The following is a 13,214-nucleotide window of genomic DNA, read 5'->3' on the forward strand; positions in this document are numbered from 1 at the left end:
GACAGTCTCTTCCGAGCACGAGTGTTCTTCGAACCTTCTGCACGTTCTTCTTAGCTTTACACTTCAACTTGTCTCTCCACAATTACAGAACTGGCAGTGGCTGGAATGCAAGATATAATAGTATCCTCAACGATGTAAAACTTAGAAGAAGCAAGATTTGTTTGTAAATTGTGTATTATCATCATTCACATAAACTCGCAATAATTGATTGAAATATTGCTGAGGATTATTTCAGAATTAATGTTTCTATACGTATAATCGATTAGATATAACTAAGTCCTTCGAGGAAAAATCTTTCCTGCTCTTGAGAATTCCAGCGAATTTTCTTGTCGCGTGTGCAACCACGGTATTTAATGCATCTCCGCGAGAAATTTGGCCTGGCGCCAGTACAGTAATGATAATAGACATCGGCTAACTATAGTTGCTTAGGGGGGAACGTCAGTATTCATTTCGAAGCGTGTTAGGAACACGACATCCCGTAATAACTATGATCCATGGTACCTCGAAATCTCATCGTCTGTCATTAATCAACGTTACACGCAGATAAATGCGTAACTTCCGACGCTCTCTTACACATAGGTACCGTTTTGTGTATCCATTCAGCATCTTGTACACGATAAACGCAGCTTGACTTTTTATTAAATTATTCAATAAGATTTTAAACCGCTATGCGTACGCGGTTACATCGTTAGATATTAGTCATTAAGGAAATCGCACCGCGATGTGTACATTCGAGGAAGCTTATCTTATCAGAGAACCACCTTGGCAAGCAGTCACGTAATTGTCTAATTTATGTATTCTTAGTACGTAGCCATGACTATATCGGAGGAACGAGAGCTAATTACGCACGTAGAAAGACAATCATGAAATGCGAAAATGCCGAATTTATTTTTATCGCGCCATTCGTAAATATGTTAATTACAGGAAGCTCTAAAATGTGAATATGTACTTTTGATTGAAAAACGGAAAAATCTGTTCTCTGCCCCTCTCTCAATATATATATATTTTTCTCTCTCTAAGAGCGAACCATGATGATGATTGTGACGCTTTACGTGTATATCGACTGGAGGAACGCGTGTAATTTAACGTGAACTGGATGCGAGGGTATACCGTAATTGCAGTGATCTAACATAGGCTGTGTGTGCGGCGAGATGACCGCGGGAACTTGCGTCTGGGTGGTCGAGAATCCTGACAATAAGTCGAGTCCCGTTTCTCATTGGTCGAGAGAGAGAGAGAGCTGGATCTGGAAAGGTTGGAATCACATTCCCGGCAAAACCAGCATTTTAATCACTGCTGGGCGTTTACGCGTGAACAACGATAATCTATGTCTGCTATGTCGACTATGTAGATCATCGTTTCACGCGTTATCTAGCGCACGCGTGTGCACGTAGCTCTGTGTGCCTACTCCACCTTAATTCTGTTTAGCGGAATAGAGTTTAAATCAAGCGTGTTCCCAAGAGCCTGATCTTAATAGAAGAAAATAATTATATATATGAATATTGCGTGATTATAACTTCCTCGACATCGCCATACCGTGTACCAAGACCTAACAGCGTTAACAACCGCGGCGGGAAATAGTGCTGTCTCACGAGAGAGACTGATCATGCGATAGGAATTGAGAAAGGAGATCCTATTTAAATTACTTTGCGAGTCCTGTAGAGATGATGACGTCAGCGCTCACGTCGCTTTCCGCTCGCGTCCCACTGGTTAAGGGTTAAACGAAAACGAGACGTGTTAAAAGAAAAAGAGAAGAGCGGAGCCTTGAAGCTGTCTGGCGCGTGGGTGTTTCAATGGATGATGCGTCAAAGGAATAGCGAGACCCTTTATGTCCACAGGTTCTCAAGGTGTATTTACGCGACTCTTTATTTCTCGTGTATGGATATCCTTGAGTCTAGAATTCTTACGTGCCCAGACGAACACGCATCACCGATAGCTATAGCTATTGCGTGTTTCTCTCTCCAGCTAACTTCCTTCAAATTACATTGCTATAAATTCTCGATTTGTAACAATTTCGTGATGCGTTGTATCGAAAATTATTTTTACTTTCTGCCTTTCAATGGAATAGACGACGGGTCGCTTCAAATCAAGGGATTTCGCTTAAGTGGGTCGACGGTAAATCATTGCGACCGCTTCTGAATACTTCTCGGAATATTCTTTACACTTGGTTTCTCGATCTTCTCGAGATATCAAGCAGAGTAGGAAACTATTTTTTAGGTCATCGTTACAAGGGAGAGTTGTCTCGGGATCATTACGTCATCTATCGCCGGCATCACGTCGTGTGCATATTTAGACACTCCGGCCATTCTCGTCACGTGTTGCTTCATCGCGTATTATCATGCCGAATGCATGTATAACAAAAGCCAGCCGTTCTATTATATGCGAGATATCCAGCAAAATGCAAAATTTCATTCGTGCTTCCACTATATCTTCTCCGAAAATTTGTTCGTGGCTATATAAATTTTTATTCTCTATCTATTACGTACTTTTCATTCATCCATCTGTCGATGCACAATATTTGTCGTATCTTCCTTTGAAGAATAGAGGGAGTTAGCAAATAGAGTTATTTCTTGTCATCCTGCTCTATTTCTGGTATCCGTCCATGAGTGGCATGAAGTCACGGTTAAAATGGCCCTAAGCGGCTTATGTTTTACGAGTTTTGTAGCAATAAACGTGACACCATTACTCCGCGGGAACTGTTTCGCTATTTCTGATACATATTTTAAACAATTTTTTGACGCATCGGACGTTCGGAACGAACGATGGTGCAACAGCTGAAAATAATTCTCGAAATGCTGCGAATACAAAATTGACCGTTTATATGTATATATATAACTGTCTATGTTTTGAAGCGATAAGTTATTTAAGTTTTTATGGCTTCCCTATACTACGAGCTCTATGGGACTTCTTTGAAACCATTAAAAATGCTCAGAAATATAAGTTAGTTTTGACGATGTAAGGATTGGCGGATTAAGTTCGGAATACATGTTTAATTTCAGTCTTTTTTTCATCTCTAGTCTTCTCATCCGTAGTCATAGTCTTTTTTTGCACGTATTGTTAAAGTTCCATGGAATATATCTTTCTTCTGTACACAATGAAAAAATTTAGAAGAAAAAAGTTTTTAGAAGTATCTTCAAATAATTAATAGAAATAACACAATATAAAAGCTGATTTTGTTCTTTACTTACTTGGCTAATGCGATCGCGAAAATTTCAATTACGCTTACGACGGTTGAAAGACCGGATTGTGCAATGAAAGGACCGATCCGCTTAATTAAATGGCCATTATATATAAATGGGGAATACGCCCATTTCATAAATCTAGGGCCAAACCTTCCGCATGTAAGCCGGAATTTGTTTTTTCGGCAATTGTGTCATGGGTGTAGCCGGGTAATGAAACGTGTTTAAATCGATCGCGAATTTTTACCACACGGACTTGTCGCTCTTATATATTGCCAGGCAACAATGGCAATTACTTTGGCACAATAAGTAGGAAGTGCAGGCTATTAACGCCGCCTCTTTTACGTCCTGCGTTAATTACTATCGGTACAATATACGCGAAACTTGTTAAATAACGCAACGTCCGTTTTTTTGTTTAATCTTGAAAAAACTTTCATGAACCCGCGATTTATCGTCGGTTATTTATAATATTTGTTCTAGGTCGAGTCGGTGGACCTGGCGCTGAAAATTTTGGACGGCTCGCAAATCCGAGGGAAAACATTGTCGGTCCAGAGGGCAAAGTTCCAAATGAAGGGCGAATATGATCCCGCGCTGAAACCGAAGCGGAAAAAAAAGGATAAGGAGCGGCAGAAGAAGATACAAGAAAAGTAAGTCTCTAAAAATTGTATGAATGACGAATTTTAAAACGATTGATATTGATTAAAGTTGACGTTAAGTAATCGCGCGCGCGTGTGTTCTGTAAAATATAAATACGAATCTAAATTCATCTGTATTTTTTATATTCATTTATATATAATATATTATATATTATATTTTATAAATTTATTAAATAAAACATATCCAGTATAAATTTATTATATTGGAAATGCTTGCCACGCCTTATCTGCTTAAAGCGTGGTGTCACTTCCTGCCGAGTCGCTCCTTATAATTCGGGTTCGGTGAATCGCGTTGCGAAATCGGGATGGTCGCGTTTCTCCTCGGTTTCTCCTCGGTCCATTCATCTCTCTTTTCGCTCGCGTCCGTGCGAGACGGCGTATCCCCCAGAGGGGGGATCAAGATATGTTTCATCCACAGAGATGCGACCGCCACGCGTGTATGTATCTTATTAAGGCCTCTATGCACCGCGTTACACACGTGTCGCGGGCGGCTCGGTTAAAACAGCATCGCGATGATTTCGAATCACGATGCTCGGTTGTGGACGATAATATGAAAGAAACGTTTTCACATATACGTGCCTTATGCGCGTGTAACACGTGTTACGGTGTGCGTAGAGGCTTTTATAATTGCGCTGCCATCGGCTCGTAGCCGCCAGACTGCTTGGCGTTGGCGGTTCCGGCAAAGGCAGCTGTGCACGTCGATTACCCGCATTTAGTCTGTCGGCCCGTGCATACAGGCGGACCCAAAATTATACGGGCACGATGCACTTCCAGCAAGATTGCAAGGGAGGCTCAATTCGTTAATCGAAACGTGTGATTGCACCGAATGACATTGATTTCCTTGCGCATATATCATTGTATAATGATTATGTATAAGCGACGAGTTCGAGCGTTTCTTGTTTGATCCAGGAAAAAATATGCTTGATCTTAGACGCATTTACAATGATTTCATACTGATCTAACGATTCAATTGTAATTGAATTAATATGCAAGCATGATGAAATATAGGAGCAATTATAATGAAATGACTTTACCTTCAAAAACGTACCGTTGACGGCATTTATATCGCTTCGTGCGTCTTTAACATCGATTTGAAGATCTCCTCGCGCCACGTCATATTTCATTGTATTGTCCGATCGCGAGACGCATCTCTGTCATTTTTATCGTCTGCATCGTCTCGTTATCCGGCGTAGGTCGCGAGCGCAGGGTCAACGCCCTGAACTTTGCGAAAACCAGTTATCGGCGAACGTGTGCGGGCCCACGTTTGCCGGCCGGAAGTAGTCTTTGCAGCAACACGCTCTTTCGACAACCGTTGTGAATCTACGAGCGTTGGCGCACTATAACGTTTCCTATCGACGTTATTTCCCCCGAGCCATTCCGAGAAGTAGAGTCGTGAGCCACGATCTGTCGATCATCGCGACTATTCTCACGGCTGACGAGTTGTTCTCGATTATGCGGCACGATACTGGCAATTTGTGCTGTATCAGCAACATTTGTCGGCGTCTTTAATCATTGAGAAACGTCACTTTAATAATGATAGCAATGAGTCGACATGATATTGTATAACGTTTAGAATCGAAAGATACAGAATCCTAATTGCCCGCTGTTATCTTTGTCAATGGAAGCGATAGTTTTAAAGATTGCGACTACTAATAAGAATTAGAAGATTTAAAATGAATCTTGAGAAGAGAAACACTCATGATTGATCTAAATATAATTCTTATTGCCATATCTTTTCATTAGGTTTTGTGCCATTATTTGTTTACATATAGATTGTTTGACTGGCGACCAGAGCGCATGCGGGGCGAACCGTTGAAGTGCGAAAGGGTAGTTATCTTAAAGAACCTTTTTACACCGGAGGATTTCGACAGAGAAGTCCAGCTGCTTCTAGAGTACCAGCAGGATATCCGATCCGAGTGCCTCAAATGCGGTGACGTCAAAAAAGTCGTCATTTATGACGTGAGTTTTTATTTTTATTTCTGTGCGTTTGTAGTATTACTCTTGTGCTAAACGCTATTAATTTTAATCGCTGGATAATTATTACACACAATTCAAATAATAATTAAAATTTTCTAATCATATTCTATCTACTATATTAATAGTTAAAAATTGTGAATATTGCGAATCTAAAACGCGAACTCTTAATATATCTAAAATTTTTGTTGAAACCGCCGTTTCTCCTTTAAATTGAATCAAGTGATCGACCCTCCTCAGCGTATTTTTAGCGACAGAATTTCATGGAATAGGCAAGAGAGAGAATAGGCAAGAAAACGCCTTCGAAAGGGGATTCCCCTAACCCCCATAAATCGAGAGGCGTGAAGCGAGATACTCCCAGTCTTTGCGCCTCAGCCGCGAAACTATTCAATGTCAAAGTACATTCCATCCGCACGACGTGTGACGTGTGACACTCCTTTCCGCGTATATATATATCTCTCTCTTTCTTTTCTTTCTGCTTCTCTATTTTTGTTTACAATTAGAGATGTTGTCATTGTTATTGTCACGCATACATGGACATTGTATTTGTCTATTTGGTATTATTCGTAGGATGAAATCTTTATATATATTTTAACGCTTTTAATTTGCCGGATTAATTTGTCCTGAGTCCTGATTTTTGCAAAGCAAAAATCCACGTAACATTATATAATCTTATTTTATTAGAATGTTATTTTTTTGATGCTGCGATATGAGAAATAGCATCGACTTCAAAAACTATGCGAGGAATTTTATGTTCTGCTACCTAATTTACCAGAAGCATTTAGCTGCCATTTTTTTCTCATCTTAAGAGCACGTGTTACCGCCAATGTGTTCTAGACTTAATGCCATCTATGAAAATCGGGCACGAACTTATGCAATCATCCAATATATATTTTAACGCTTTTAATTTGCTGATTAATTTGTCCTGAGTCCTGATTTTTGCAAAGCAAAAATCCACGTAACATTATATAATCTTATTTTATCAGAATGTTATTTTTTTGATGCTGCGATATGAGAAATAGCATCGACTTCAAAAACTATGCGAGGAATTTTATGTTCTGCTACCTAATTTACCAGAAGCATTTAGCTGCCATTTTTTTCTCATCTTAAGAGCACGTGTTACCGCCAATGTGTTCTAGAGTGAATTATGGCCTTTTAGTGTCGTACTTGTCGTACGGTTTGCTAAAGCAGTGGCTCAAAGGAGATCCGCTGAGAGTTTTATGGAATTCTATAACGTCTACAATTCTTCCGTAAATGAGAAAAAAGATATGAAATTTGGTATTAAAATCTGTAAATTGTAATTACGGATTACAACTGATATTAAAAACAAAAGAAAATTAATTTGAAACTTATGTATAAACTTTACTTTATCAAACAAAAAAATCGATTTTATTATATTTAAATACATATATTATTTTATATATCTAAATGTATAGTATAATGTTACTATATGTATACCAAAAAATATATTATTACTATGGATTTTCCTATGTGTAGTCTCATTCAATTAAACAGAAAAGATGTATCAATTTGGCAAAACAAAATTGTAAAGCAGTAAGTTTTAATTACATTTTAATTTTTTGAAATTATTATTTTCTATGTTCTGTTCAATTTCCAATAATATTAACTCCAACAGGCAATCGGCTGTCGAAATGTGATTCAATGAAATGAAACGATCTGTGTTTGATCCATATTTTATGTGGATCGCCTTGCATTTATTTTCTCTTTTTAGAGACATCCCGAAGGAGTAGCGCAAGTCACATTCCGAGAACCGGCAGAGGCGCAAGCTTGTATACAGCTTCTGAACGGCCGTTGGTTCAGCCAGAGGAAGATCTCAGCAGAAATCTGGGATGGCAAGACCAAGTACAAGTGAGTATTATTTCATTGCTGATTTCTACTATACCGGCTTTAGAGTCAACACCGATAGTTGCTGGAACAGGCATCTGGATCGATCGGGAACCTAAACCGTTCCTGTATTTTCTTACATATTTGTGTGCTATTTTAAACAAATATTTAAAATATAAATTATAAAAAATTAAATTATCACGAGACACGCTATAATATATTGTTGTTTTCAAGAAATATTTTAATTGGCATCTACTCCTGAATAAACCCTCTCACTTGAATCGAGAGAGAAGTAGAGTGTCTCTTGTGATATCCACATCATTTATCTATTGCCGGTACAATCTGCCTTCATTCAATTAGCAATAAACGCTGTAGTTTAATTGCAATACTGATTGCAGACATGTCTCAAAGTTGTCGTACAATTAATTCATATATATTACATGTCCTGAAATTAATGATATATCTGTTAATGCATCGAAATATTTCTTACAGAATTACAGAAACTGATGCAGAGATTGAAGCGCGACTACAAAAATGGGATACATACCTGGAGCAAGAAGACGAGCGAAAGGAAAAGAAGGAGCAGGAAAAAAAAAGCAGTAATATAGATCAAAAAGCATCGCAATAAGAATGCATTCCACGACCGATAAAATTGTAATCATATTTCAACGGATTCTATTTTCCTTATTTCCACACACACACACAAACACACACATACACACACACACACACAAAAGTCCTCGTCGTCGTCGAGACACGCTATAATATATTGTTGTTTTCAAGAAATATTTTAATTGGCATCTACTCCTGAATAAACCCTCTCACTTGAATCGAGAGAGAAGTAGAGTGTCTCTTGTGATATCCACATCATTTATCTATTGCCGGTACAATCTGCCTTCATTCAATTAGCAATAAACGCTGTAGTTTAATTGCAATACTGATTGCAGACATGTCTCAAAGTTGTCGTACAATTAATTCATATATATTACATGTCCTGAAATTAATGATATATCTGTTAATGCATCGAAATATTTCTTACAGAATTACAGAAACTGATGCAGAGATTGAAGCGCGACTACAAAAATGGGATACATACCTGGAGCAAGAAGACGAGCGAAAGGAAAAGAAGGAGCAGGAAAAAAAAAGCAGTAATATAGATCAAAAAGCATCGCAATAAGAATGCATTCCACGACCGATAAAATTGTAATCATATTTCAACGGATTCTATTTTCCTTATTTCCACACACACACACAAACACACACATACACACACACACACACAAAAGTCCTCGTCGTCGTTTCGCGCTGAATGTTAAGCTCAAAGCTTTTTCTTTGGGCGTTTTAATGAGAACGCGATGATTAATCGATCCTGTCGACGACGGCGTGGTTGAAGATTATAAGCTGCTCGCAATCTTCGTCGTTGAATCGGCGCTACTGTTGTATTAGTAATATATTGTTAGTCGTTGCAACAATAAAGATATCTCTTCGGGTTATCTTCTCACATCGCATCCATTTCCCCAAATGTCATCGCGACATCAATCTATATTTTCTTGATTTTCCTTCCTCAATTCCAAACCTGTATAGATAAAAAGAATCGCGCACACGTGATATGATGAGATCATGTATGTAAAAACATATAATAATGCGATAGAAATAGTTAAAAAGTACATTTTACACATATGTTATTAAAATTAAATTTAAAACAATAATCAAAACGTCAATAATATGTTAATATAGCTTATTATAATTTCTACTAATTATTAATTCCACGGGCCTGAGAAAAATCACATACAATAAAGAAAGAATAAGAACAAAACAAGATAAAGAGACAGGAATTCCTTGGAATTCTCTAATTTGCTATTTCGGCGTTCCTGACAATCTCCTTTCGTGGGACTGCATCAGCGGGAGACGGTCGCTGCCGATCTGTCAAAAAACGTGGTTTGCAGTATCCTTGGACTGCGGCGTCCTTTCTCGCGATTATACACTCGAGCGAATTGCTCGTCGAAATCACCTGATCGGCAGTAAACGCTATTTATCGGAGATACTTTGAAACGAAAGTCATTTCAGTTGAAAGACCGAAGTTAATGATTGCTTTTGTTCCTCGAAGTTATTTTCTTGAGACTTAAGGCTCGCGAGTTTTTCTCTGAAAAGATTTCTTTTGCGAGATATAAAATTATTCCAAAATATATATATAAATTTTAAGATTCTTAAATGAGATATAATGGAAATAAATCTTAAGATCTCGATATTTAAGTACTTCTTAAAGTCCTATATCTGTTTTCATTGATGATCTAGCAACTAGATCAATGCCGATTTTTCGATCGGCACACGTGGCGAAAAAGAACAACGCTTCGAAACGCGGGGGTTTATTCGAGCGGTGTCTTTGCTTCCTATTGTCCAGCATATATTCGAGCCATTCCCCTTGCGATGGGGATGAAAGTACGAGTGGCGGCATATTTCAGTCGTCCCGCGTCATTCATGATCCAGATAGGGCAAGGCGATCCCATCCGGCAATATCACTGACAAATTTAATGCCCAGCTATTAGGCAGCGGGGGGGTTCACCTCGCCCCTTCTATCAGCCTATTGTCGAAGTGGCCACGTGCAGGATGACTACTGTTCCTCTCGCCCGGGCGAAAACGTTTAATCGTCATGTTGTCCGGAGACCTTCTGCGAAAAAAACCCCGCGCCCTCGTCACGCTTGTCGAGGGTTATTGGATTTGCCCGTCGCTCGGAAGTGCTAAGTCGTTTGGGAACCTGCTAAGTTACACGCGAGATTACACCAACCAATGTAACGTCGGACACGATTTGATACAGTCAAGTGTTTGTCGAGACGCTACGTGTTTTCCGCTGTAGTGATTATTTACTCCGCAAATATATAGTAAGAATTAAATGAAATTATATTTATTTTGTGAAACTAAATTTTTTATAATCTTCGAAATCAAAAATTGATTATGAAATATTTGAAGAATGAGAATATATTTATAATATAAAGTCGTTATAAAGCGTTATAAATTTTCACGACACGCAGTCTCTAAGCGATTCAATGCATTAACCTATCTAACAATAAGATCTCGAAGCTAATGACAACTACTTTATTTATAACATAAAATAGTTATTAAATACATACATGTACATAAAAAAATATTTCTATACAATTTTATTTATATAAATAGATAATATTAAAAAACATGCGTATATTATATAATATTTCATGAAATAGCCTCAAAATATCGTAATTTGTAAATAATATATAAAATAGTATGTATTTTATGCATAGATAAATATAGTCTTAACAATTTGAAGATCGGTTTAAAAAATGAGTTTTTTTATAAATGTGTGTATATAAATAATATTAATTTAAGAGTATTAAAACTTAAGAATTACTATTCTTCGGCGGATACTGCTTTATCAGCATCTTCGGCTGCCCTTCTGAATCGAAAACCACCAGTTACACCAACCGAGGGAGAGAGTCCATGGCCTCCCGGGCGTGGTTGAATTTGAGTGTGACCTCTGATGAAACCGTCTTTGCCAAAGTTTCTCTCAACCTGGACGCCGACGTGCGGCTGCACTCGTTGTCCAGGTACTTTATTCAATCCTCCATAGACATCCGCCGTTGTGCGACCATTGTTATAAATATTGCGATTGGCGTTAAGATCCCAGCTAGGTTGGCGGTTCGGACTGCTCAGAGCCTGCGTCCCCTGGAAGTTTATTGAACCTCCGTGTGGTTCTGCCTCCCGTCTGAATCGGAAACCACCGGTTACACCAACCGAGGGAGAGAGTCCATGGCCTCCCGGGCGTGGTTGAATTTGAGTGTGACCTCTGATGAAACCGTTATTGCCAAAGTTTCTCTCAGCCTGGACGCCGACGTGCGGCTGCACTCGTTGTCCAGGTACTTTATTCAATCCTCCGTAGACATCCGCCGTTGTATGACCATTGTTCAAGATATTGCGATTGACATTAAGATCCCAGCTAGGTTGGCGGTTTGGACCGCTCAGAGGCTGCGTCCCCTGGAAGTTTATTGAACCTCCTTGTGGTTCTACCTCCCGTTTGAATCGGAAACCACCGGTTACACCAATCGAGGGAGAGAGTCCATGGCCTCCCGGGCGTGGTTGAATTTGAGTGTGACCTCTGATGAAACCGTTATTGCCAAAGTTTCTCTCAGCCTGGATGCCGACGTGCGGCTGCACTCGTTGTCCAGGTACTTTATTCAATCCCCCGTAGACATCCGCCGTTGTATGACCATTGTTCAAGATATTGCGATTGACATTAAGATCACAGCTAGGTTGGCGGTTTGGACCGCTCAGAGGCTGCGTCCCCTGGAAGTTTATTGAACCTCCTTGTGGTTCTGCCTCCCGTCTGAAGCGAAAGCCATCGGTTACACCAAAATCATTTTCGGCTTGGTCACGAGAACGCGGATTCTATAAAGAAAGATGAAGATCAACAATCTTGAAAATATAATTCTTTTGTGTACAAAATACATATTTATTTCTTGACATATTTATTTTAAATTCGAATTTATAGCTAAATTGATTCTTAAATAATTATTTTTAAATTTGCATTTGGTTAATAAATTATCTAAATTGAATATCAATGCTTTATATTTAAAATAAAAAACTCTTTAAATGCCTCCCAAAGACAGCTTTTTTATTTATTACTGTATTTGGAAGTTACATATAAGTATGCAAGAAGGACAGAAATCATTCGCGAGAGTACAAAGATACTTTTCAACCTAGGAAATTCCCATTCAATGACAATTTCAGATTTGACAGGTGTCTTTGTGAGTCACCTAAGAAACACGAAATAATTACAGTGCGACATATTATAATATATGTATAGCCACGTATGTATAGTTATAATTTGACATAGCGCAAAAAATAGTGTGCGTTTATAAAAAGAGTATTTTTTAATTTAAAATACGTGGGAAATATTCATCTATGTTATATTCAATTTAAATAATTAAATAATCAAATGATAATTAAGAAAAAGATGTATAAGAATCAGTTCAGCTATGAAGTCGAATTTAAAATAAACTTATAAATTTTAACTTTGATTTATTTTAATAGTATATTATTTAAGTTACAATTACTTACATGTGACAGAATTGGATCGGTGGGCAGTGGTTCGGGTTTCCACAAATCGGCGCTCGTATAAACGATAGCACATGATAAGGCTAACACAAAAATTAACAGCTTCATGGTTGATATTAATTGTGTTTTTCTAAGAAAGTAAGGAATGTTTCCGTTTCTACTGCGAAACGACTTCTGATGCCTGTCTATCTTTTCTCGTTCGCTTATATACAAATTTTCGACTCGGGAATGTACTCCTAAGATTTTTTCCCGTTGCATTATCTGCCACTCCGGGTAATACCCAGCAGATTTTGTGCGCCTGTGAGTTGAGTCCACGCAAGCAATCGCTCGCGCCGGGAAACCCTCGCGCAGTGAACAGATATAAAGCTGTCATTGCGCGAACATATTTCTTTCAACACGTGCATTGTTACAACAATCGTTCTCATGTCGCACCTGCGTATCCAATGATATGAGTAATAGTCTTTTATTTTATCTT

At 38.4% G+C, this 13,214-nt stretch overlaps 2 protein-coding genes across 3 annotated transcripts in view; one reads left to right on the forward strand and one right to left on the reverse strand.

Annotated features, from left to right (window-relative positions):
- LOC115241243 (HIV Tat-specific factor 1 homolog) overlaps positions 1–8,401 on the forward strand; it is a 22,611-nt gene extending 14,210 nt beyond the window's left edge. For both annotated transcript variants that reach the window (XM_029816900.1, XM_029816901.1), the window contains exons 3-6: positions 3,657–3,823; positions 5,605–5,791; positions 7,539–7,675; positions 8,144–8,401. In XM_029816900.1, the coding sequence (XP_029672760.1) occupies positions 3,657–3,823; positions 5,605–5,791; positions 7,539–7,675; positions 8,144–8,279 (627 nt within the window). In that variant the 3' untranslated portion in view covers positions 8,280–8,401. The remainder of the gene's footprint in view (positions 1–3,656; positions 3,824–5,604; positions 5,792–7,538; positions 7,676–8,143) is intronic.
- A 2,332-nt stretch (positions 8,402–10,733) lies between these two features.
- On the reverse strand, positions 10,734–12,924 carry LOC115241228. The gene is made up of 2 exons (XM_029816883.1): positions 12,743–12,924; positions 10,734–12,070 (listed from the first exon to the last, which is right to left on the reverse strand). Exons 1-2 carry the CDS (start codon positions 12,845–12,847, stop codon positions 11,036–11,038), a joined length of 1,140 nt encoding a protein of 379 aa, XP_029672743.1. The 5' UTR covers positions 12,848–12,924; the 3' UTR covers positions 10,734–11,035.
- Positions 12,925–13,214: the final 290 nt, after the last annotated feature.

Source organism: Formica exsecta, unplaced genomic scaffold, assembly GCF_003651465.1.
Source record: "Formica exsecta isolate Colony F162 unplaced genomic scaffold, ASM365146v1 scaffold47, whole genome shotgun sequence".
Classification (NCBI taxonomy): domain Eukaryota; kingdom Metazoa; phylum Arthropoda; class Insecta; order Hymenoptera; family Formicidae; genus Formica; species Formica exsecta.